General features: G+C 32.9%; 3 protein-coding genes across 3 annotated transcripts; all 3 read left to right on the forward strand.

The window, feature by feature from the left end:
- Window positions 1-216: 216 nt before the first annotated feature.
- On the forward strand, window positions 217-10016 carry TRIADDRAFT_20417 (uncharacterized protein; the record flags this gene model as incomplete). Its single annotated transcript, XM_002109528.1, has 34 exons — window positions 217-357; window positions 585-700; window positions 921-1015; window positions 1156-1260; window positions 1905-1951; window positions 2029-2092; window positions 2230-2243; window positions 2378-2462; window positions 2593-2690; window positions 2805-2952; window positions 3140-3258; window positions 3344-3430; window positions 3556-3621; window positions 3718-3822; window positions 3923-3985; window positions 4120-4170; window positions 4502-4642; window positions 4752-4922; window positions 5035-5100; window positions 5222-5289; window positions 5377-5448; window positions 5611-5686; window positions 6069-6137; window positions 6322-6414; window positions 6571-6627; window positions 6745-6813; window positions 7139-7225; window positions 7886-7972; window positions 8266-8340; window positions 8449-8580; window positions 8670-8776; window positions 8934-9072; window positions 9626-9778; window positions 9873-10016. 34 exons carry the CDS (start codon window positions 217-219, stop codon window positions 10014-10016), a joined length of 3210 nt encoding a protein of 1069 aa, XP_002109564.1.
- A 3879-nt stretch (window positions 10017-13895) lies between these two features.
- On the forward strand, window positions 13896-17924 carry TRIADDRAFT_21862 (uncharacterized protein; the record flags this gene model as incomplete). The annotated part of the gene is made up of 10 exons (XM_002109529.1): window positions 13896-14127; window positions 14535-14957; window positions 15212-15444; window positions 15542-15806; window positions 15888-16027; window positions 16132-16402; window positions 16518-16795; window positions 16936-17202; window positions 17295-17452; window positions 17552-17924. The coding sequence occupies 10 exons, from the start codon at window positions 13896-13898 to the stop codon at window positions 17922-17924; spliced, it is 2640 nt and encodes an 879-aa protein (XP_002109565.1).
- A 1258-nt stretch (window positions 17925-19182) lies between these two features.
- On the forward strand, window positions 19183-22878 carry TRIADDRAFT_20746 (uncharacterized protein; the record flags this gene model as incomplete). The annotated part of the gene is made up of 13 exons (XM_002109530.1): window positions 19183-19326; window positions 19881-19898; window positions 20363-20504; window positions 20936-20993; window positions 21081-21237; window positions 21325-21385; window positions 21464-21519; window positions 21642-21769; window positions 21874-21940; window positions 22032-22117; window positions 22345-22399; window positions 22477-22571; window positions 22749-22878. 13 exons carry the CDS (start codon window positions 19183-19185, stop codon window positions 22876-22878), a joined length of 1197 nt encoding a protein of 398 aa, XP_002109566.1.
- Between the last annotated feature and the right edge of the window lie 4350 nt (window positions 22879-27228).

Genomic DNA, 27228 nt, shown 5'->3' on the forward strand with positions numbered 1-27228 from the left:
ACTGTCCTGTTGAAATTAATCTTCGCTGTTTAGAATAGCTATATCCTTATTTTAATGATCCAACTTGATTTATTCCACAAAAATAAGGCCCTTATATGATATTAATGCTTCTGTTGGCATAACTAGCTTTTAGTGAGACCTACGACTGATGATAATAAGCGTCTTAATATCTCTCTTGGAACACTTTTTAGCCTTATATACAGTACATGGATCACGATGGATAACGACAATCAAGAAATTCACGAATCCATCCTAGATGATACGACTGGTGTTCCTGATTTAATCTTATTAGATGAAGTCAGCGACAATGCTATTTTATTCAATTTGCAACAGCGATATTACGATAATCAAATTTATGTAAGACGTATTGAATCGCTAGATTTTATTCTTTTGGATATCTTTAATAACTAAAGAGAATGATATTTGCTATAATTTCCTGTTTTATGATGCTATATGTAGCTGAAAATATCAATTTGACTATTCGATCAAATTTTAACTTATTCCATGCTATCGCCAATTTGAATGTGGTCTTTGGATAAAGTTTATGAAATTATTAAATCATCGTCCTGACTTTGCTTTTATAGACATATATTGGAAATGTAGTCATCTCCGTTAACCCATATCAGAAATTGCCAATTTATACATCCGAAACAATTCTCAACTATCGCGGCAAAAGTCTATACGAACTTCAGCCTCACATGTAAGAAATTTAGGATACAAATTGATTAATCTACTTGTCAGCTAACACCAATTTAAAAGTCGCCCATTTTAAGTACAATATTTCTCGACCAGTGCAATAATACAGCCTCTATTTATTCTGAGATACATAATCCAAATCAATACATATAACCTCTTTCTCTTATTTATAACGCACTTCAGTGTCTGCATTATCAGTTTGTGAATATCACATGTTTTATTAGTTATGCTATAGCTGACAATGCTTATCGAGCACTGCGAGATCGAGACGAAGACCAATGTGTGATTATTAGTGGAGAAAGTGGTTCAGGCAAAACAGGTAACTATGTTAATTAACAAAAATTGACCATCACTATCGTAAAAGAATCGGAGAATTGATTCTGTGAATGATGTACTATATAAGCAAGGATCGCTGATAAATTGGCGTAGACTAATCTCAGTATTCAATAACGTTAATAGAAGCATCCAAGGTAGTCATGCAGTACATTGCTGCAGTGTCAGGAAAAAGTAAAGATGTTGAATTAGTAAAAGAGCAACTACTTCAAACCAATCCTCTACTAGAAGGTAAGAAATATCGGCTAAGTAATGATATAAATTGATAGTTAACGGAGCATATAGAGCATTATAATTATAATTACTTGCCTACGTATAATATTAACTATCAATTAGACCCTTTTCTGGTACAACTTTTTGAGCTAACTCAAGTACAATCTAAATAATTACTAATTAGTTTAGCAATTCTACATTCAAAGCTTGATAATCTAGTCGCATAATATACACGCTACGGTCACTTACACGAGTCTATTTAAAATAATAGTAGCAAAATTTGATAGTCTACTGTATATCCTGATAGATAGATGGGCTATTCACAGCATCTACATTGAAAAAGCTAATCAAGTTCATAAACAGAATCGATTATTCAGTTATAAATTGTTATACAGTTTCCAGATAGTAAATTAAACATTAAAATTAGTATGAGTATACTGCAGCCCTCGCTAAATTCCGCAAAGACCATGTACTTACAGTATTATGAAAAATTAGATATTGTCCATGTATCCTAAGTGAATTATACTCATCCACTACCAGTAACTAATTTAATCCTTATCAATGTTCTATATTAGATGCACTCGATTTGTTGTAATTGAATTGTACCTGTATACTACTAGTCATGAATTCAATTCTCAACTAATTTCTAATTTTACATTTAGCGTTTGGAAATGCTAAAACTCATCGAAACAACAACTCATCTCGCTTTGTAAGCATACGCTGTACTGCTATATTTATTTCTCACATCTTTTCGTACAGTTGACTAATAATACTTCATTACCTTAGGGAAAGTACATGGATATCGAATTCGACTTTAAAGGAGATCCTGTCGGAGGTGTTATTACAAATTGTAAGTTTAGCTATAGGGCAGACTAGTTAGAATATTCTGGCTAGTCAAATCAATCCTAGATATTAGCGAAATTAATTATTATACTTTTCTTTGACCTCTCGCTTCTACTACCATATGAAATGGAAAATACTATAAAGATCTTTTAGAGAAGGTAAGGAGATCATAATATGTAGGATTTTGAACTAAAGTAGTTATTTTAATGATAAAATCTACTTAGTGTGGCTGTTTACTTCTCAACGATAATCTACATGCATATGAAAATACTAAATGTGAGCATTTTGATAGTCTCGTGTTGTATCTCAAGCTGATGGCGAGAGAAATTTTCATATTTTCTATCAATTACTGGTCGGAGCATCAGAACAAATTTTAGGTGCAGTAAAGTACTCTTTTATCCTTCCATACAATGTAGAAAGATATTTTTAAGCATACCTAAATTATACTTTTCATTAACAAATTAGATCATATTAAAATTATCTAAATTTTAAAAATTTCCATTTCAGATGATTTATATCTAACGGACGATATACGAGATTACAACTACATAAATCCTTATTCAGTAGCAACAGAAATTGACGAAAATGATTTTACGGAGACTCTAGTGAGTTGATTGTTTATAGCTGTAAAGCTGTAGTAATCCCACATGAAGCAGTTGCTGTTCTGAGATCCTGAAATGACACTGCACTAACTGCTACGATCAATCTTTGCATTATAGCAAGCTATGGAAATAGTTGGCTTTCAATCAATTGAGGTCAAATATGTACTGCAACTTCTTGCAGCAATACTTCATATTGGAAATCTTCAGTTGAGTGAAAAGGAAGATGAGAGTGGAAATGAATTCAGTGAAATTAATTTAAATCGAGGTAGGAATATATTAGCAATTCTCAAATACGTTTAATATAATTACAAAAAAACTACAGACAACCCCTATATTACTACGTAGTCGAATATATTATAACTCAACTTGATTTAATAAATAAATAATTATTATAAACGATTATAAATTCCAATAGTTTTTTCTCATTTATTTCTACTGTATTTACTTTGTAGATCTACAAATTGTCTCAAAGTTAACAAACTGTAAAATTAGCCAATTCCAATATGCTATCACTCAAAAGCTTGTAGAAACAAAATATGAACAAGTAACAACGTCATTAACAATTGCACAAGTTAGTAGCAAAGATTTTTTTACCTGTACATTATTAGATTGTCTTACTTATTATAAACGACTCAATGCCATTTTCTATCGTACAGGCACGGTATGCTCGAGATGCGCTTGCTAAAGCCATTTACAGTCGTTTATTCTCATGGATTGTAGATAAAGTTAATGAATCACTGACGGTATGCCATGTGCTAGTTTTCAATATCGTATTTTTTCATAACTACGATTTATACTCAATATCATCAGTAGGGAATCGTACAACAGTTTATACGATATAAAAGAAAGATTATGATCGTTGTTACAGGTAAAAGAAACAGCAACGAGGAAAGTAATGGGAGTTCTTGATATTTATGGATTCGAAATATTTCAAGTTGGCAAAATTCTTTGTTATTTAATAGTTTACGCATTTAATCCAGTCAAAGCAAGTTAATATCTAATAATCTTGACTCAATTTTACCCCACGTAGAATAATTCATTTGAACAATTTATCATCAATTATTGCAACGAGAAACTACAACAAATTTTTATTGAAATGACATTAAAATTAGAACAAGAAGAATACGTAAATGAGGTAAGAATATATCAATACGTAACCTTACTATTGCTCAATAAGTTAATACTACGATCAAGCCTTTATCGTAATTTACTATAAATGTATTTTACTTACCTAGGGCATGCCATGGACCCATATCGATTATTTTAACAATAAAATCATTTGTGATTTAATAGAAAAGGTAGAAAAACATCATGTGTATTACAGTACAGTATTAAATTCTTGAAGATTAAAATATTTTAGTTGTTTATTTATGAGGAATAAATAAAGTTAACTAACACATTAATATACGTATATTTCATTTTATTTCAACAGAATAATGGAATTTTATCAATGTTGGACGAAGAATGTATTAGACCTGGGAAGGTAAGAAAATTGTAATTGTACAAATAGTAATAATTAATGGGCTACTTTATTTACCTTATTTATAATAATTTGTCGTGAACGCTAAAAAAGTTGAAATTACCCTGCTAGTATTAAATGTCTTACTTGCGTAATGTCAAATATGATCCCATAAATCGATAGTTACCTGTAGCAAGACCAACATTATCCGTACTAAGGCTTAAGATTCACCCTGTATCAATACATATATTAAAAATGAAAATATTGCATTTATTGGTTCAGAAAGTAATGCGAAGGTGACTGGTTATTGCTATACGTATTATTTAAAAGAATTTTATAATATAATATAATATAGGTTAGCGATAAGACGTTTCTTGACAAGTTAAATAACCGATGTAGTAAACATCCTCATTATCAAAGTAAATCGATGAAAGAGTTTTCTCGTGATTCGACTCTCGATCGAGAATCATTCCGCTTAGTCCATTATGCAGGAAATGTAAGTTTGACTATTCTAATTGCAGCAAAATAGTTAACATATGTGTGCAGTATTGACTTAAGAAGAGAACTAGAGCCAAGTGGTCTTAACTTTTTCATTTTTTGATTAGGTAACTTACAATGTTAACGGTTTCATCGATAAAAACAATGATAATCTACATCGCAATATTTCTCAAGCGATGTATACGAGTGGAAATCCGTTACTGCAATTTCTCTTTATTGAGGGTAATCCAAAATTAGCCTCTCGTAAAAGACCACCAACATCGGGTTCTCAATTTAAGGTTTATAATAGATATTAAAAGATAATATACTTTCTTTCTATTTTGTAGATTTAAATATGCGATGAATTCGCCTACAATTTTTTCTTTCTACTAACGTGTCATTGCCGCATAGAAATCGGTTGCACAATTAATGGTCAATCTTCTGGCTAAAACTCCTAACTATATTCGATGTATAAAGGTATTAAATACATACTGTATATATCGTATAATAATAAGTGCAATATTATTATAGTATTTCAAATTTATCTCTAAAATATCGGAAGAAATCTTAAACACTATCTGCTATTTTATATTAATAGCCTAATGATAAGCAAATTCCGGAAGATTTCGATATTTCTATTGTTCGCCATCAGATCCAATATCTCGGGTAATTTTGACTTTAAATATGTCAATAATAAATCAATGTGTGATCAAGTTGCAATATAATGAAATTTCTTAATAAATAAATCTTTAGCTTACTAGAGAATGTACGAGTTCGTCGTGCTGGATATGCTTTCCGACAAACCTATGCCAAAATTTTATACCGGTATACAAGAACAACTGAACATATCACAATATATTTGTCACTTTGAAGTATATGTATATATATATACTCGTAAGATATTCGATTAAGGCAATGGTTGAAATACTTATTCGTATATTGCTATGGAATAACCAGAAATTTGATTTTAATTATTTGGCTAATTAGATATAAGATGTTGTCGATGGCTACTTGGCCAAGATGGGAAGGTGATACTAAAGCTGGAGTGCAAGAGATGATTGAAGTAAGAATTACTAAATAATAGGATTGTCTGGGTTCTACAGCTTTAACTAAAGCCAAAGTTATAGATTTACTTTATGCCTTAGTCGAGTTTTAAAAGCCCAAAATCGCTATCAAAAACAAAATTTCTAAGTAACCTGCAACTTATAGTATCAATTTAAAATTAAACTTCTACAGTAGCTCATAATTAACTTCAGTTATCAATTACAACAATTTTAAAATCAGAATCGTCATAAGAATTTATGCTATTAAATACAGTATCAAAAGATTAAAATTTAATATCGCTTCGATGATTCAGTGAGGTATACAATCGATTAGAGAAACACAAAGGCAGAATGAATATCATAATAACCAATCTTCTATTATAATAATACTTCTTCTTATAGTCATTACCTATTGAACCAAATGAATACGCTTATGGTAAGACGAAATTATTCATTCGAAATCCACGAACAGTAAGTAATGGCTCCTAAAATACCGTATATTATTTAAGTATTTTACCCAAATTTATACTAAACAGAAATATTCATGAATTATTGTTAGATAATTAATTACCGTAATATTCTTTAGAACTTGAGGATAAAATATGTTAAGCTAAATATTGATGTATTGAAAGCCTTATTGGTTTTTTTAAAACAGTTGTTTAATATGGAAGAATGGAGACGAATGCGATTGTATGATTTAGCGACAGAAATTCAAGCAAAATTTAGAGGTTTCTATCTGAGAAAATGGGTTAGTTTATGAAAAATCATTTCAGTATGACTACTAATTACTATGGAATGTAAACTCAGGAGAACAATATCCGATTATGCCATACTTAATATTGAAATACTATTATAAAGCACGTCGAGGTTTTAATTGTCAAATACAATTGCTTTTAATTTATAGTATTTAAGATTACGTCGTAGTCAAATTTCCATTTCAGCGAATTGGCGATGCTATCGTGTAAGTTATGCAAATGGTTTCCTGAGATTGTTTAAATTATTCTATCCTGTACCTGTATGCTAATTAACTATCTCTTTTAATTTTGCGATTGGCTTGGCTAAATGTGAACATGCATAGGAACGAGCAAGTTTCCTAAGTGTTCGTTTCGCCTCCATTGCGGTTCAGCGATTCTGTCGCGGGTGGAAGGTAGTAATGTTGATCGATTGCAAAATAAGCTATATGACTTTTTACAAGATTTGTAGTACAGTAGTTATTTGCGAGCTTGAATTCCGACTAGATTATCGTTAACTTGAAACACCTGTTGTATTTGATTCTGCCATTATCATCTAGGCGAGAAAACTGTTTAAAGCAATGTTGTACGAGAAGAAATGTACATGGGCTCAAGGGATAATCACCAAGTTCTTTTATGGATGGAAAGTATGTCATTATTTTTTGTTGAAAATGTCATCAGTAAATATATGCTATAGGTGGCGTAAGTAATTTTTTCTTTCGATAATATTGTTACTACCAGGCTAGAAAGCTATACCGCAAATTGAAATATGAGAAGCAATGTACTATAGCACAAGGAGTCATTAGGAGATTTTATTTTGGCTGGAAAGTAAGTTGTGTTAAAACTGCTGAACAACATAACCACCGTTTGCAGTTATACTGTTTTATCCGTTTATTAACTCCGATCTGTTCACCTGCTGTATTTTTCCAATTTCGTTTGCATTCCTCTCTAAAATCTTAAATCATATAGCAAATTTTATAATTTAAAGAGTTCATTACTTAAAATGTCTAGTTTCTTTCGCAACATTGCTCGTAAACCTGTATAGTATCTTATCTCTGTATTATTTGATGTTAGTGAATTACAAATTTATTAGTCAGTAGAACTAGCTATTACAGGTCATTTACTGTCTTTAAAGAGGATATTTGCTAGCTCAAGTTCGAATATTTAAACCAACAGCTATTTTTTTACTTCATAGGCAAGAAAGTTGGCTCGACTGTTACGCGAAGAAAAACGTCGTAAACTGGCTGTCAATGTCATTCGAACTTTTTTCTTCGGCTGGCAGGTACCTTAGTAAATGCTTGAGTTAAAAGAAGGGAGATAGATATTTCTCGTTTCGATCTGTTTATGTTTTCAGTAAGAGATTCATTACAATATTTTTACTAACGTAGACTACTCATCGTCAGTACTTTTATTTTTTAATCCAGAATATAAATATTTATGATGATAATTTATAGCCCATAAATCTAACTCGTTCTGTTAAAATTGTAGGCTAGAAAGCTTGCTCGTAAACTACGAGAAGAAAAACGTCGTAATTTGGCAGCTAATGTGATTCGAACTTTTTTCTTTGGTTGGCAGGTTAAGAGTTGTTTCAGAAAACATTTTTATACAAGGAATTATATACCATATTTAGTCTCTTTATATATTAATGTCGATTTAGGCCAGAAAACTTGTTCGAGCTTTAAGACTTGAAAGAAAACGCAACAATGCCTCAACAACTATTCGTGCATATTATATAGGCTGGCAGGTGAAAATTTATTAGTGGCTTGTCAAAATATCGATTTTTTAAATGTTTACTTTAAATGAATGCTTAACCTAGTAATTTAGAAAAACGATAAGGCTAACAGTAACTTAAATCTGGATATTTCTAGATTCGAAAGAAATATCGTAAAAAATTTCCTTCTATTGCTGGGCCCAAAGTATACCGATTTTTGCGCCAAAGCTTGGTAAAATAATACTTTCACTTCATTACGATATCGGCACACAAAGACTACGATATTGAACTAAAGAGATTATATCCTCTAATATTATCTTATTACCAACTTACCAACTAGAATTATCGATTTTTGAAAGCTGTTATTGATGAGTTACCATCGGAATCGCCTATAGAGAAAAATTGGCCGTCTTGCGGTCCTATGTTTGAAGAAATTTCTGACCAATTAAGGGAAATGCATCATGTTTGGCGAGTAAGTGATCCTTTAGCCTTGTTTAGGTTATTGCTAATTACTGCATAATTCACGGTATACATTATATTATTACCTTTTGAATCGATTAGTGTGCTCGATTTCGCCGTCGTTTATCTCCAGAACAGCGCGAAATCTACTCGGAAAAACTATTAGCTAGCCAACTCTTCAATAATAAAAAGGAATACTATTCCCAAACGTAAGTACTACCAATGTCAATGATTACTCATCAATGCATCCATTTTTGTATTACTGTGTAAATTATCTACCTTTGGCAATTAGAATTGTTGTAGTTAGCTGTAAAATTAAAATATATAATTTACTTCTTATACAACTAATATTCGGTTTGAATATAGTGTTGGGGTACCATTCCGTGGTGATTATTGCGGCTTAGGCAAGCATCCACTGTGGAAGACGATTACGAAAGGATATGATAAAGATAAAGAAGTTCATTGGGCTGATACTGTTATTAAATTACATCGTGCTAATGGAAAGGTGAGAGAATCAACTTAACTAATACTGTTTAATTAAAATGGGAGGCGAGTTTAACATTATATTGCTGATTGCATTGCTAAACTAGTTCCATTTCAATTCCGAAATCAGTTGCTATACCGTATACGCGTAGATCAGAAAGAACGGAAATAATTGTTCATGTCGTGCTAAGATCCACAATAAAGAGTTTGCTGTAGCAAATGTTGTGTTGTTCAGCTCAATTACGAATAGAGCTTTGCTAATTTACTGTAATAATCGAGCAATTAAAGTGGACTAAGTCATCAAATAAAAGCTATGTACTAAATATCAATGCTTTTTGATACTGCAGTACATTGATGTACTCGTAGAACGCTATTAAAGTCAATCCGCGAATTAAGTATTCGATAATTTTCTTAGGAGATAGAATAAATTTAACCTTTTGTACTTTGAGTTTCATGAAAAGAGAATCTCTTCATCATGGAAAGCTATCATTTTATTTTAAGATTGCCTCTTCAAGACTATTCAATGAAGGCAACCGATTCTAATCTATAATCTCCTTTTGAATTACTTTTTGCAGGGTGTACCGAGAATTTTAGCTGTTACTGGTGCTGCTATAATAATATTAGATTCTAAAACACTGAGCTTAAAATATCGTATTCCACTTCACGAATTAGCTACATTATTATTTAGTCCTCATAACGATACAGTTTGCGTTATTCAATGTAGAATGGTAAGAAAACTGATGATCAATCATTTTACAGCATTAATTTGAGAAATAGAAAATTTTTAATTGGCATCATTTCCGTATGATTTATGTTGTACAGGATAAAACATTGCCTCATCTGAAGAAAGGGGATTTCTTAATTCAAACTCATCATGTTATCGAATTAGCAACAAAGATAGTACTTGTATTGAAAGATCTCAGCATATCCAATGACGAACCTGTCGTTAAAATTGCAAAGAAGTAAGCTTTTCTAATCGTTCTAGCTTAAATTTAAACTGTATATTGACAATTTGATCTGATTTATAATTTGGCTGGTATTTCGTAGATTTCCAATCAATTATCATGGTAAATGTTTACATGCATCATTTATCAAAGCGGAACAAACTCTTATTGACGCTGTGACCAAAAAAAAGCGTTCTCAATTTGAAATCTATGTCTAAATTTTTCTATTCTATTGCAACGACTGGGTTATAATTGGATGTATGAAAACAATTTTCGATTGAAGTCGTAGGCTAGCTGCATCTCGTTGCGACTAGAGAGCGTAGATAAATTGACTGCAATGACATTGTATTTGTGAAGTGTTTACCCTATGCCATTTATTGGATCACTCTGTGTTTGTTAATTATAACTATTTGCAAAGAACTGATAATAAAATGATCACTATTCAATCCTATAGGCTTTCTACAGTTCCTAAAGTTCATTTCAAGAGATTGTTGTAAGATTAGCTCCTGTACGACCATCATGATTTACTAGTAATTTATTTCTTCTTCCAGTAACGCTACTTATTTGAAGTTGTGTCTGCCACAATTTTTAGGCATAGCGTTCAAGTTTTGGACTTGAATATTCCTTCATTTTCTTACTACAGTATTTACTGTTGCAATATTTTAGTTGTTCATCAACCCTGTGAGCGGTTACTTACTAGCACGTTGACGTTTTTCTCTTCATGCTAATTTGACACTCAATTAACTATAATTGGTTTAGTTCAAAGTAGATAATGTCGTCTTATTATTTCAAGTTGTAGCCCCTAAATACGGCCCATTTGAAGGAGATCAATCTCTCCCGTCAGATTGAATATTTTCTATGAATAGCCTACTTTACCAGCCGATAAATAAATGATAATCGTGGATTCATTTTTTTGTCCTACTCTATTTTACAAGTTAACCGATTTTATTGACATGATTGCAAACAAGATATATTAATAATGTGATAGGACTACAATATATAACAATGAATATCTGCGTCGATAGTGGGCAATCTGTCATGAATTCTTATATATCTTGAAATGAAGTTATACTTCCGTCGATACGCAAACATATCCCAATAACAAGGAAGATTGTAGTATCAAAAGCATTTGATTTTACACCATCCAATTGATATACACGGATTTTTTGACGTTCCAATGATGGCCGAAATGTGGATTGGTTGCTGTAGTGTATATCTTGAATCGATGTCAACCATAGAATAGGCTAATAGATAGGAAGTTTATTAGCAGCAGGATATAGTGCTGCATAACGGAAAGTAAAGTGCAATCATTGCTTTGTGCCTTTCCCATACAAGAATTAAGTCTATGCGAGGTTACAATTGCTATCATGAAACAAGCCATGCCATTGCCCATTCGCTTGAGTACCACCCTATCAACGTGATTATTGCAAAAGATTGGAATATAGCCCCATCGGACCTACATCTGTTGGTAATAAATATTTGTCTTAACTTGTTGATGCCATTGAAAGCCTTGTCAATTTGGCATGTATCAAGTCAATCATCAAACAATTTACTCATTTTAGTATTGATTGTAGCATGGATAATACAAGCATGTAGTATAAAATTTGAAAAGCCTACGATGATATTACAGTGTACAGATAGATTATAGGTATTCCATTTTCAACATTGTCATGGATAAAGTACAGGGAAGAAAGGTTGATGAAGAGGCCAAAAAAACATTAGTAAACGATACAGTATAGAAAAGATATGATCATTGTACATGACAGTCTAAGTTACAGTATTGACAAGATAGAAAGCGCATGATTGATTCCATCAGCGCGTTTGGAAGCCCTCTGCAGAACGGTCTATCCATTACTGACCACCTGTCTTGTGACCATGTTTCTCAAGTTCGGCTCTACGCCATGATAATAAAAGCATCATGCATTTAACACATTTCAACATCATTGTAGCCATCCTGAAGTTATTGATGTAGTTGACTTACCGTAACTGATTGGAAAAATCATCTTCAATGTTGTCATCATCCCAACTATCTTCCCAGACATGTTCATCCTCTTCATCTTCATCATTTTCATCCCATTCTACCAGCAAATAGAATCCAAATTAATGTGACTGCTGTCAATGCTATCATGTCCATAACCTAACACATGCACCACTATTTATTGCAAACCTTCAGCGGGAAATTCTTCAAATTCATCATCTTCTTCAAGTAATCCTAAATCAGGTTTTTTCTGCTCGGTAGCTGCCATGTTGACTAACGAATACAGAGGAATGGAGGAAAGTGGAAGTCAACGAGCCAGTGGCCAACAATTCCTTTTGTGCGCTCAATCCACGTTGAAAACGATAGCGCTTACAGTACTGTCGACTTGAGTGTATCGTATTACCGTCGGATGGATCAATTGCTGCATCATCACGCTCCTGGTCCATCCACTATCCATCCACCACCTACAGTGCAAGACTGGTCAAGCTACAGTACAGTACTGTCGTGATCGGGTACTGTGTACTGTACAGTACAGTACTGTACGCTAGTGGCCACAGTACTGCACTGTAGAGATGAATCTTGACACTGTAGTCGGACGGACTCCCAAATGATACTGTTGCAATACTACTGTACTGTGCAGTACTGTACAGTACATTGAGTGTACAAGTGTACACTGTACAGTACAAGAGTAGCAAAGACTACAGTACTGTACAGTACAGTACTGTACTGTACAAGTGTACATACTGTAATTTTCTGCTACTGGGTACTGTACTGTACTGTGTTATACTGTACTGTACCCTATACTGTACTGTAGAGTACAGAGGTAAGAAAAAACCTCTACAGTACAGTACTGTATGAAGAAAAGTTTTCTGTACTGTATGATCTTCACATTTGCCAGGTGAAAGTTGCTACAGATTACTTTTGAGCAGACACAGAACTGTACAGTATTCTGTAGCCGTGAGTCGTTACTTGATTAGTGTAAGTACATGTACAGTACAGTAGAGTACAGAGGTAAGAAAAAAACCTCTACAGTACAGCACTGTATGAAGAAAAGTTTTCTGTATGATCTTCACATTTGCCAGGTGAAAGTTGCTACGGATTGCTTTTGAGCAGACGCAGTACTGTACAGTATTTAGTAGCCGTGAGTCGTTACTTGATTAGTGTACTGTACAGTACTGTACAGTGCACATTGTACAGTACATTGTACTGTACAGTACTGGACTGGACTGGAACAAGATCAGTTGTCACTCAGGTCTAGTTGTCAGCCTTCAAACTTTCCACTGTGTCCTTGGGGAGTCCATCCGACTACAGTGCAAAGACTCATCTCTACAGTACAGTACTGTATCACAAGCTATAGGCCAAAGGAGATTGGTAGAATGAGACCATAGTAAGTCTTGGAAATTCAACTGTGCCACTAACATGCTACCAAAATGGTCAGTAGGCGAAACTACAGTACACTGAGTACAGTGTAGAGTCGCGCTTGGTCAGGTGACTCATCTCACCTACGGTACTGCAAAGGAGCTTTGGTCTTGTTATTGGACAGCGAATGATATCATCAATTGATTATTTGGATGCAGCTACTGGATCCAGGCATGTTAGAAAAGATTCCATCATCAATTCAACATTATTCATCTCTATCCTGGATATTCTGGCAGTCGCCATTGGATAGTCGTTGTACCTTGCATTAACGATAGCGACTCTACTCAGGGTATCATCTTTTAATATCTGCTTTGAAGGCTATACAGTACCGTACAGTATTGATTGACCTTCCAAAATACTCTTGACTACCTCCTCATTTGCTGAGCAAAGAATCAAATCGATCTTTTCGACGTCTCAATTATCCTCGAGGATTCAATCATGGCAGTAAAATATACATGGTTGTTCTTGGCTATGGTACTCACTTTTCTTACTATAGATTATCCTATGCGTGCAGATTGTAAGAGGACTCCAACGGGAACATCAGTGATAGATTTACATGGAACATGGCAATTCAAAAACTCAAACGGCAGCATAAAAGGCCATGGAACGGTACCTGGTTGTATCCATACCGATTTAATAGCAACCAAGAAAATTGATAATCCATATTATGGCTACAATGATGTCAACTATCGTTGGATTGCCTTCGATAATTGGACTTATGTAAGAGAATTCACTGGTAAGTCATTTGTTTGATCAGACTACATGATTAGACGGTATGGTAAAAGTCAATATTCTTCTACAGGCTACACTATGGTACTTGCTTTGATTGATTGATGTTGTGCTCGTCATGTAATTGCATGCAATGGGTAGTCTCCATACAATTTATCCACATCCAATAATATCCAATTGGCTTGTTATAGTAGATGATTCTACCGTACATTACGGCAAAAGAGTGATGACTTTGTAAACCATATCTCCAAGTAATGCATGGACATACTACGTATTCCTCTACAGGCTACAACATTGCTCCCTGCAGTGATTGATTTTGCTATACTCGTAATGTACTGTAATCCATCATTATTCATTCACTAATTTATTATATCCGTATATTTGAATATTATGATTATTACATGCCATGAATAGTCTCCAAAGGATTTATCCAATCCAAAAATATCGAATTGGTCTGTTATGGGTTAGACACGGTTGCTTCTGTTGCTATCAATAATAAGGTGGTTGGTACAACTACCAACATGTTTTATAGATATGTGTTCGACGTCAAGCATGCTCTTCGCACTGGTAAAAATACAATTGCTATAAAGTTCACTTCTGCTGTAACATACGCTGCTAGTCAAAGTATGGCTTACAAAGACGATATTCCTCCTGATTGCCCTCCCGCAATTCAACATGGCGAATGCCATCGCAACTTTATTCGAAAAGAACCCTGTTCTTTCAGTTGGGATTGGGGTCCCGCTTTTATAACACAAGGAATATGGCGCGACATTCAATTGCAAGGCTATAATTCCCCGATTATCAGAGATGTTAAAATTTCTCCGCTATACAATAAAGGTAAGGGAGAATGGATATTATTTGTTTTCAATGGATACTGAAATGCAAACCTTTTCATTGGGATAGTAATAGCCGTAATAGTGACAAGATTTCTTTGAAATCGTTAAATCGAATCTTGATGTTTTCAATTGATACTGAAATGAAAACCTTTTCATTGTCATAGTAATAGCCGTAATAGTGACAAGATTTCTTGAAATCAATAAAAGCGTCCTGATAATGTTAAATCGAATCTTTACTTGTATCTCCAAATGCAGGGAAAAAGGAATGGACTTTAAATACAACTGTTGTATTTTATAGCAGTTCTAATTTTAAGGGTACTGGCAAACTGACAATTTCTATCAAACCTAAACTCAAAATTGCTCAACAAACGTGGACAGTATCTTTATCTAAATATCCTTATGTCCTCAATGTTGTTACAAAAATCAATGGAAATGTAAATAGATGGTGGCCAATTGGTTATGGAAATCAATCTATGTATACCTTGAAGGTAAATTTTATTATTAATATCACCATAATAAGCAAAAATTGAAATTGGTTTGAGATATTAATTTCAAGCTGTAATTGTTCATTAATCTATTAAATAGGCTCAATTTCAAATAGATGGTCATGCACAACCTACTACCTCCATTACTAGGCGTTTTGGTTTTCGGACAACCAAACTACTACAGCCAAAGTTAAAGAAAGGATATGGTTTCTTCTTTGAAATTAACGATGTGCCTATCTTTTTAAAGGGAGCTAATTGGATACCCGCTGATTCTTTTGAAAGTCGTGTTACTCCTACTGTTATCAGAAATTTATTACAGTCTGCAATCGATGCAAACATGAATGTAGTTCGTAATTGGGGAGGAGGTATATAATTATCCATCGGTAATGTTAATATTTCGGTTGTTATTGTATATAAGAATGAAATCTGAGATACATTGGTCTTAGGGATCTACCAACATGAAGCTTTTTATGATATTGCTGACGAGCTTGGATTACTAGTCTGGGAAGAGCTGAAGTACGCTTGTTCAATGTATCCTGTGGATAGTAAATTCTTAAATTCGATTAAGAATGAAATAACTTATCAGGTAGGTTGATTTCGACTTGTTTTGGGGGTCTTTTAATTGATTTTAGCCTTCGACTTGGATAACATCTGAGATACGAGTAATCATCAAATTCTAATCACCTTTAGGTTAGAAGATTACATCATCATCCGTCCATCTTTGTTTGGGGAGGCAACAATGAAAACGAAGTAGCTATAGCTCAAAATTGGTATGGAACCGATAAAAATCCCTCGCTTTACAAGAAGAATTACGTAGAATTGTATATAAAAACAATACGTCCTATAGTACTCAGTGAAGATCTATCCAGGCCATTCCTATCTTCGTCTCCTTCAAATGGTGTACAAAGTGAAAAAGATGATTGGTTAGCTACTAATCCCCAAGATCCATACTATGGTGACGGTAAGACTAGTAATAGCAGTACTTCAAATAACAGTCTTATTAAAATTTTGAGATAAAAAATTAGTTTCCTCTCTATGACTATCTGACATACTATATTATGGTTGTTACTACGTAGTGCATTATTACAATTATAGCTCAGACATTTGGAAAACGTCTTCATACCCAACGCCTCGCTTTGCATCCGAATATGGATTTCAATCGTATCCTTCATTTGAGGCATTGTCACAGGTTTCCGAGCCTTCCGATTGGAAATTTAACAGTTCATTTATGGAGCATCGTCAGCACCATCCTCAAGGGACAGCTCAATTGCTTCAACAAATGAATTTGCATTTTACTCTTCCGAGTTCTAACACTAGCAAGAAAAGCTTTGAGGATTATATCTTTCTTACTCAGGTATGCAGTATTGATTCTTCTGTACTTAATGGCCATTATGAGATACTTATAGTAGACTATTTATTATGTTGGTGGTTTATTGTATTTTCTTTAATAAGCGTATGTTATCTCGCGCACTGTCACTCAATTATTCATTGTAGATAGTTCAGGCTGTCGGCTACACTGTCGAAACCGAACATTACAGAAGAAGAAGGAGTTTACTCGATTCTAGCAATAAAGGGATGACTATGGGTGCTCTTTACTGGCAGTTAAATAGTATATGGCCAGCACCATCTTGGTCTTCCTTAGAATATGGTGGGCGTTGGAAAATGTTGCAATATTATGCAGCGAAATTTTTTGCCCCTGTAACGTTGTCTATTTATGAAGATCAGGATATTATCCACGTTTTTGGAATGAATGATTATCAGGTACGTTATTTCTGTACTTGTCTTGCCATAATTGGAGTAATAGTTATTTGATTTAGTATCATTTGATTAAATCTACCTATTGCAACATAAAGTCCTCTTTCCATGGTTTGGGTTTAATGACACTAAGAACTTGGTCGTCAATGAAGCCATTACATGCTTGGAATTTAACCGTTAATCTCAAACCTTTGTCGTCAGTAAGCTTAGATATTAATCTACACATTATTTCTCCAGTAGAATTACTAGGAGACTGGTCCTTACTCTTTTAACCTGCAACTTACTTTTGTTATTATAAATATTGCTTTCATCAGAAACCGATATTCCACAAAAATTCCAGGACGTTACTGAAAAGTGGCGATTGTTCAAATCGTTTAAAATGTGTAATTACGCTGCAATTATACGATAATCATCATAGACCTGTTGGTGCTGCCAGTTCGCTGTATTTGTCTGCTTTTAAGCATCCTGAATTACTAAAAAATCCAAAATTAAAAGTAACTGTAAAATCCAAAAGTGCTAGTAGTACTTATAAAATTATGATAAAAAGTTCAGCTATTGCTCCATTTACTTGGCTTAGTTCGGGCTCTATCAGAGGTCGCTTTTCGGATAATGGATACTTGACTAGTGATGCAACTACTTTCATTGAATTTTATGCATGGCAGAATATTACTATGAAAATGCTGCAGAAAAATTTAAAAGTGATGTCATTATATGATGCATACAATTAATTGATTTCTTTTCGATTCTTAAAATTCATGATGTAGTGATAGTTTCTATTTTTTACCAAATTTAATATGAGAATTGGATAGTTGCTGGTATAGCGTAGACTGAAAATTTTTACTATCGGTTTTGATACCATTTATTTTTGTAAATACTCTTCCATTGATAATCTATAGTTAGTTAACTGTACATGCCGGGAACCCTATATGTACGTTGTCTCTCCATCTTTGTGAACTGACTGAAATTGAGCAAATGTGCACAATACGTCAGTGCACAATACTGTAATTCATCTTTTTAGAATACTCCTTCAAACATCTCTGTATTTATCCTGATGAAATGTCTTATAAACATTTACGAATTATTCTACATATTGCTATGCCATCGGCAATATGAATAAACTTGAGTACATTGAATAATATTTGATCCCATTATTAAAGCTTCTAACCTATTAATAACCTATTGCTATAATTAAGGTTACAGGAGTCTAAGCCTAACGCTAACTCTAACCGTAATCCTGAGTTTTTCAAGGCAAGATATTCAACACTAGCCGTTTAACTTTGTCTGCAAAGATTTTCAACGTAGTAAATCCGATATAAATTGAGAATAGCTAAAAAGTTCAAATTCTCCACAAAAATTGCAAATCGAAAAGTGAAAGCAACCACTCTATGTGCTGTATTAATGGCCTTCTATCCAATTAGTTTGTTACTACACGCAAAAACAGTCTTGATCTTTCAGAGATACAATCATAAGATCATAAGACTAAATTACTATAACGATAGTTTTTTCGCTACTAAAATCCACCTTGGTGCATTTTGCCGTCTATGCAAGCTTATACTGTCGAAGTGATTTGGTACCGTAAGTAATCCAGCACTAAGCATTACTAGAATATGGAGTGCTGAATACTTCGGGGCAAGTTAGGGCACTTTGTAGTCCATGACTACCGTAGAAATATCGTTTAGCTGCTATCCCTTAAAAGTCTTTGCTGCAGCATTGCAGGATACTCCTGCTGCAAGTCGAGATACATCGTTACTGCGACTTCACGCCATACTGTACCTTGTACCGTTTGGTGGAATTACCGCACGCTAACTGATATCCCAATCACCATGGTGAGGAGATACTGAGCACTGTAGTAGTGCAGTAGTTGACAGAAACTGTAGAATGCTGCTGGTTCGACGGCAGCATAACTTCCTTCGAATCACAAGATCTCTTCTCAGTGTACGCTTGATCGCATTTAATCATCCTTCAACCGTCATTCCAGCTAATAAAATGGCCTGGGAATGCCAACGAAGTCCTTACTTACGTCAGTTTGAATCAAAAGTTGTTTCTTGTACACCAGCAAAGCTAGAAGGCAAAAATGGCTTTGATGTCGTGTTGGAAGACACAATCCTTTTTCCTGCCGGAGGTGGTCAGGTCAGTTAAATGACAAGGTTGTTCTTTGCTCCATAGCATGTAATTTATACTTCTTTAGCCAATTTTATCGACGCTAGTTTAGTCGTCGTGTTCTGTCATCACTTTTGCTTAAGTTGTTCAACAGTTATCATAACCATTTCAGCATAGCTTTACAATTTGTCTTTCTTATGCCAGAAAAAGGATAAACCATTCAAATTGGATGATACTGTATTTTAGTCATGATATTCATATACTGAACGCTCTTATGCTGTAGCGGTGATTGTGCGAGCTCGAGGTTGCTCTTAGAGTTGATTTGGATAGGGTTATGCATGCTTGTATCGAAGTGTAATATACTCTTCTAATCTTTGAAGATTTCAAAAAAAAATAGATATAATGTATCATGTTCTGCTGCCAACTGTATGCCGATATGTTCTAGAATTATACTGTACGATAGATTTGTAAGCGATGAGTAGACGATGAGTCTGTACGGTAAATTCTTTCTTATGTTTATATCCTATATTATTCACTTACATGATGGTATCTCCATGCACCTTTCAATCTGTTTATGCGCTTAGCCGGATGATCGTGGAACAGTAAGTACTAAAAAATCGATTGAGATACGCTTATTTGTGGTAGAAGAGTGTCTTACGTAGGGTGTACCAATAACTCTTACCGATTTAAAATACAAAAGTATTTTCGATATCAGGATGGAATAGAACGTTTATGTTGAATGATTTTTCAATTTCTGAAGTGTAACTGCTATACATGCTACATTAAAATAGAGACAAGCTTAGTGTAAACAACCCTAGGCGTTACTTCTAGGTGTACACTAATAGGTAATAGAATTAATCTTAAGTCAGTTCAAAGTCGGCGTTACCAATAATTTTCCCAACTCTTTGTACTCTGGATATGTAGTAGAATTAATCTTCAATTGATTCAAAATCTGGGTAACTTCTAGTTTTCTTAACTCTTTGTACATCGGATATGCAGTAGAATTAATCTTGAACTGGTTTAAAAGTCTCTTTTTAACTTTCATTCCTTTCTATTACTGTAATAGATTAATGAAGTGCCGGTTCATGACGTTCGTAGAGATGGCTCAAAGGCAGTTCACTTTACTGAGAAATCATTAGAAGTTGATGCCAATGCTCATATTGTCGTAGATTGGAATAGAAGATTCGATCATATGCAACAGCATACTGGTTAGTATGTAATAGCATTAATACTCCATCAAAATATAAATAGTGTAATAATTTTAGTAGTAGTTTAGTCTGCTGCTGATCCTATTCATACACGTATAATCATTATATTGCAGATGAGAGTAGATGGTAAGTTTTATAGTATTTATTTGTGATATCTTACTTTCAATTTTATTCATTAACTTCATACAACGTTATAAATCGACCGTGATGATCTTCTGTATAATTCATTAAGTTAAATTTGCCATTTAGCATCGATTCAGTCAAAATATTTGACTATTCATAACGGCGGACGATAGATAATTGTTCATGCAAGAATCTTACTAATTGGCCTACTATACATATACAAAATAGAAAGGTTGTAATAAATACAATAATGAACCTCCATGACATTTTCGTTCCTCTGCTATTCCTGCTCGAATTGATCATTTTAGGCCAGCACTTAATAACTGCAGTTTTTGAAAATCGTTATGGATATAAGACTCTTTCATGGTAAGTTACTCATTGACCTTAGGTGCTTAGCAGTAAAAATCAAACATTAACTTTAGAAATACCTGTATCACGAATTAAACCGTGAAGGAATCTAGGAAAAGTTAAATCAAGCATAGAATTATCATGTAAATCGATGACTCAGGAGGAAATTGATTGTGCAGAACTAGAGATTAATAAAGCTATTAAAGCTAATACTCCAGTTAGTGTGCATCTCTACGAAAAAGACGATCCGGGATTGGAGAAAGTAATGATATGAAAATGTTACAAAATAATGTCGAAAAACATCTCTACTTTTTTGGCAAAACTTTATAAAATTATTACGTATTCGTAGATACGCAGTAGAGGTATCCCAGATGATTTTGCTGGACCTGTTAGAGTGGTTGAAATTGAAAGTATGTTTGTACCTGTATTTATATTTTGAACGACCAAGATTTAATTAATGTCGGCTAAAATTATGATATTAACGGTAGATATTGATGCGAATACATGCTGTGGTACACATCTAGCAAATTTAAGTCATCTACAAGTAAGAAGGCTGTTCCCTGTTTTCTTCTTATTGTTAATACTTCAAAGTGATAAATGTATAATTTCAAATAGTGCAGTAATGGCTGATTTTAACCATTCTAATAATACCTTTAATAACAAAAGATGATTAAGTTACTGCATACTGAACCCACACGAGGATGTACAAGGATTCATTTTCTTGCTGGTAATCGTGTAATGAATACTCTATGCAGTATGATTAATACGGAGAGAAAGTTAACTCAAATACTGAGGTAATAAAGACCCTGATCTCTATCTAATAGGCTTAAATGACTATATACAATATTTCCAACGCTTGGTCCTAACTGCTATATTACATTATTATTACTACTATTAGCTGCGGTCCAGAAGATCATGTGGATCAAGTTCAAAAATTACAAAAGACTGCCAAAAGTTCACAAAAAGTAGGATATATTAATTTTTATCCAATAACGTTAGTATAATATTAAAGAAATGTATAGATACTGAGATAGTAAGTTAACGATTAAATATTAGGCGGCCCGTAATTATCTCAGAGAAATTGCCACTCTCGAAGCTGAGAAATTTAACAATACTAGCGATTTGGTGCTGTGCGTCCATAGGTATGCCAATAATTGGATATCTTTGATTTTTTAGTGAATCACGGTTGTAGATGCCAATATTCACTTCAATAATTACGGTTTCGTAATAGATATTGATAGTAAAAATTGACTAGCAAGGTCGATCCACGCAATACGTTTATTCATAACCTTCATGAAATAGTTACTCAATTTAAAAAAAATTACTATACTATAGATGCTAATACGTGCTCTACTTTATTATTTACTAGGGAAGATGGAGATATGGACTTTTTGAATGTAATCAATTCCAAAATAAGAAACAAGGTAGGATATCAATCATAGTTCTGCTTGAATTGTCCAAACATCTCATTCTCAGATCTACCCAATGTTTACAACGCCAGAATGCAATCATTTTCCTGTCCGTTGGATCAAATAGCACGGGAGGACAATTCCTACTGACTGGCCCGCCAAGTCTAATCGACAAGATTGGACCTAGGTAATCCTTTTATATTTCCCTGTAAAGCCGTTAACGATCATTACGTGGCAATAGTATTATACGATTTAAATATTTGAACTATGAAATGTATTGTTCAGTTTTCCTTTTATACGAATCAGGTTCCTAGAGAGCAAATTTATTAGTAACCACTAATTTACATATTTATTGCATTTACAGTGTTGCGGAAAGGTTACAGGGTAAAGGGGGAGGTAAAAAAGGTCGTTATCAAGGCAAAGCTAAAGCTTTTAATAAGATAACCGATGTCCAAGAGTTTGTAAAGAATAGTGCCGTTGCTGATAGTTCATAACTATACTACGGTATTACATTTTGTTGCACTCTACTTGCAATCTACTCTATTCATCTAAATAAGACTATGTGGTATTTTTATGGCAGTAGAATTTACTAATTCGATGTCTCAATATTTGATGTCATATTAGTGACTTAAATGGCAAAGCTACTTTTATTGTTATATCATTTGTAAGATTTACATTCGTACGATAGCGTAGTATAATCTTGCTTTTCACATGGATAATAGCTTAAAATATGGTAGTTTTCCACTGTTTGCAAATGCTACGCTTGCGTAATGAAGCGGTCTATTCTTCGTCAGGTGGGCAGATAAATTAAATCAATAAAATGAGGAGGTAGTTAAAAATAGCGCATCTATCCTTTTAACGTAATTGTAATTACATATTGCAGAAATGATGAGGGCATTTATATTGTCCCTAGTAAATACATATTATGATGATGCTAATCGTCAACAGGAAATGATGGAACAATGCAGATTCTAATGACGACTTTTATTTCTAGAATGGAATAAAATAAATAAATATTGTAATGAATTCAATTTGTTATCGACTAAAGCTATTAGTAACGTGATTGGTTACCATATTATAATAGTAAGGGTAATAGTGATAAGTATTCATGTCTATTCCATTTCATTACTTCAAATAGAACGGTAATTGCTAAATAAATTATTTCATCCATTAATTGCTATCGAAAACGTTGTTCATTACGTATACCTGGCAATTTTAAATGAAAATCTATAGACAATCGAATACAATCAATAAAATTGCACTTAGGAACTTCTAGAAGGTATTGTTTAAATTCTTAAGATCCTAACGGTATTGGGGTCACAATTGAATTACTTACAAACTCAAGGGTACAACACCTTATTTCTATACTATTCGTTGGTGTATAGTATTATCTTTGGGGATACATTCAATATGATTAGACAACATCACCCATTATCATCTACTAAACTAGCGAATATACCATTATATATCTTGGATTACAATGTTAGGAAGTTAAAACTGATATAGGTGCCTTTAAGTTCCGGTTGAATGATAGATATACTTGATAAACAACAATACCGTACCACACCTTAGATGGTTTACATATAGTATGAACCGAAGTATAAAATTATAGAACATTAAACAAATTTAGGGCCTACGAATATCATCTTCTCTATCGTTACATTTCATACTCTGGCAAATTTTTTATCAGATTTTGTCATCAGCAATTATTGTAACTGTTCTTAAAAATTTAGAACTATCTTCTAGCAATATATAATTACTATTTTAACAATCTTTTAGGTAAATGAAAGTGTTTTAATCATTTTTCTATTTATGGCTGATCTATCATCTAGTACTGAAAGTTAAAGAAAAGAAATTATTATTTTAAGTTGAACTTTTAAATTGATTTATATCTAAGACTTGTTCATTAACTATAGTTATCAACTGAAGATGGCGACTTCGATAGAAATCATCCCTATACAGTACTGGCTTACTGATTTCTAAAGAATAATTTGTTCTTTATAGTCACTAAAATAATGTACTAAAAATGAATAATATCTATGCTACCTGAATTTATTATTACTTTGTTTATCTACTTATACAATCAATAAATTAGTTTAGCCACCCATGCATTAACTCTTTCAATGGTTACTGTAAATCTAGTTAATCTTTTACGATTGGTTATTCAAAATTTCGTTAATTGGTCGCCTGTTTTCACCTATATTTTACCGTCCCTAATTACCTAAGCCAAGAGGTTTGGCATGTCTTTACATCAATCGGAAAGGAATATCTGGCAACTCGTTTTGCGATAGCTACGTGCTAGCTTATTTAACCCTAATCTAGAAGATCTTGCTATCGAATTTCCTACGTTTATTTACGAAGCATAATTTGTCGTTTTTATTTTAGTTATAACTGCTCTTATTCAGTTGTCGTTATTAACTCCGAATACAGACACAGTAATCGCTTTAATCGACGTTGAAAATTTTTATTCGATTTTGAGTATTAATAGAATATTTAGTGTGAATTAATGCTTCTGCAGAATTTCAGTCGATTTCAAATTTCATTATATTAAATAAAGTTAATATTCCAGATAGGATCTACTGTGTCAAGGATACGGCTAAGTAAATCCAATGAATGAAAGAAAATTTATTAAAATCTGATCGCATAAGAAATGTATGCGCACAAATTCTAGTCTCTTTTCAGTAATAAATTGGACTATAATCTAAATTCGCTTAGCTATGAAAGGTAATTTTGACATATTGCTTTCGATTATTAAAACTGCCCAACCATGATATAATAGATAATAAATAAAATCAAGGTGTGTTTTGGTTTGTTTTATACTTAGTGATAGCAAAAAGTACAGTACATCACTATAATGGATCATTATTTTATGTATGAAGTATAAATACTAATAGGAGTTTACTAGTTACGCAAAGTGGTTATAACCAATTGAAGGACTAGTACAAGTAATAATCAGCAATATATAAATTAATATAATAACGAATCTTATAATGTTCTAGAACAGACGAATTACAGCCTAATATGAAATTTGAGTATTTTTCTCATCGTTTGATTGAATTAAATTAGTAGAACAGTTAACTGAAAATCATAAATAACCACAACCAATCCCTTATGATTATATAATACTACACGTGTATCTCATGATGGTATTATGTATGATTTTAATCGGCGGCGACTTCTTGTTCTTGTATTCCAGTAAATCGTCATTATTCTCTTTCTAACTTATTTAATCTTGAGGATACTATTAGTTTGAAATGTAATTATTTCTATCATTAATATTAGTAATCAATTTAAGATAATGCTTAAATATTCTCGTAAAATATTAATAATAATACCTGTGAAATTATTAGATCAACTTGAGAAGTAACTAGTCCAAATATCAATCTTGAAGTTCTATTTTTATTATCATCACCGCATCAACAGATATCAAAATAAAGGTCTTTCAACATTATGATCAAGTAAAAAAGTGACTGACCCAAATGTTAAACTGATATTTTCCCTTTTAATTACTCATACTCCTATAATAGTAATCTAATTGAGGATAATCTGCTTGAGTGTTTGATAGCTATGGATGGTACTATGGTAACGATAAATTTAATATTTAAAGATATGGCTTGCTAATTCCGTCTTCAATGTTATTCCTAATGGAGATCGAATTCAAGCTTTTGTTTGGCTGCTAAGTTAGCAATTGTCTTGTAGACTCCAAATAACCTTGGTAGATAGCCTCAGGAATTAATACCATGAGTTGATGCTTATAAGAAAAGATTGTGTAAACAAACAAATAACATAACAGTCTGCTATTAGAAATTGATTTAAATGAAGAATGTAGAATTGAACTGGTCTTATCAACTCTGCAATACCGGATTAATGTCAACAACTTTCGTTGATGGTAGTTTATACAGTGATAGTATAGCAAAATCAATGAAATCTAGATAGCTGTAAAGTAAAAAATATAAGTTTATACCGTTCGCGAAGTCTAATAGACGTGAATTCTGCGAGTTTTAAGAATTATCTAGTTAATTAATGATATACTTGGTTTATTCATACAATATCTTGTATCCCAGTGGAGAAGTCATTACATTAAATTCGAAGGCAGTAATCCATTCTAATGTCGAAATTTTTGTTATATAATAAAATGTTCTCTCTATTTATTTTTCAATTCAATTGCCAACAACTAAAATTAAATTTAAAATTAGAACGTAATTCAATTTTTAATTTATTCATGTTCTCGTTGTTATCGTATTATTCAAACTGTTATAGTCCAATATCTTGTATAAATACCGATACAACTTGCTCATCACGACAAATAGTACTCTTCATTAGCGATTTTCATCATGATTGTCTTGTTTTGCTTTTTTAAATGCAATTTCCACGACTCATTTTAACTAAACTGTCAAGTAGCAAGTTGTGAAATGATGAACAGAGAATGATAACAGATTAGATTACAATAGATAAAAGGAAAATTGCGTCTAATTTAGTATTCAATAGATTATTGAAAAATAGAATACGCAATTTAATTAATTGGAATAGATTACTATTTTATTTTAATATATCCTTGATTTCTATCATTATAGGGAATGGGCATAAATTGGGCTATTCATGCTATGGTGAAATATCTAATTTTTTCATAAGATGAAAATCATCGATATTCTTATATACTCATATAGTCCAGACGATCCAAGCTAAAATTTTGATTACCTCTCACTAAAATCTAATTTCAAGTTTGGCTGGTCTTTTCTTCTTTGCTTGTTTTGTAAATGTAGTCTAGTCAAATAGAATCAGTGTATTTATAATAGATTACCCCATTCCTTCCGTTCTATTTTTCTTTCATTTTTACTGTAAAA

Source organism: Trichoplax adhaerens, genomic scaffold (genome assembly GCF_000150275.1).
Source record: "Trichoplax adhaerens TRIADscaffold_2 genomic scaffold, whole genome shotgun sequence".
Classification (NCBI taxonomy): Eukaryota; Metazoa; Placozoa; class Uniplacotomia; order Trichoplacea; family Trichoplacidae; genus Trichoplax; species Trichoplax adhaerens.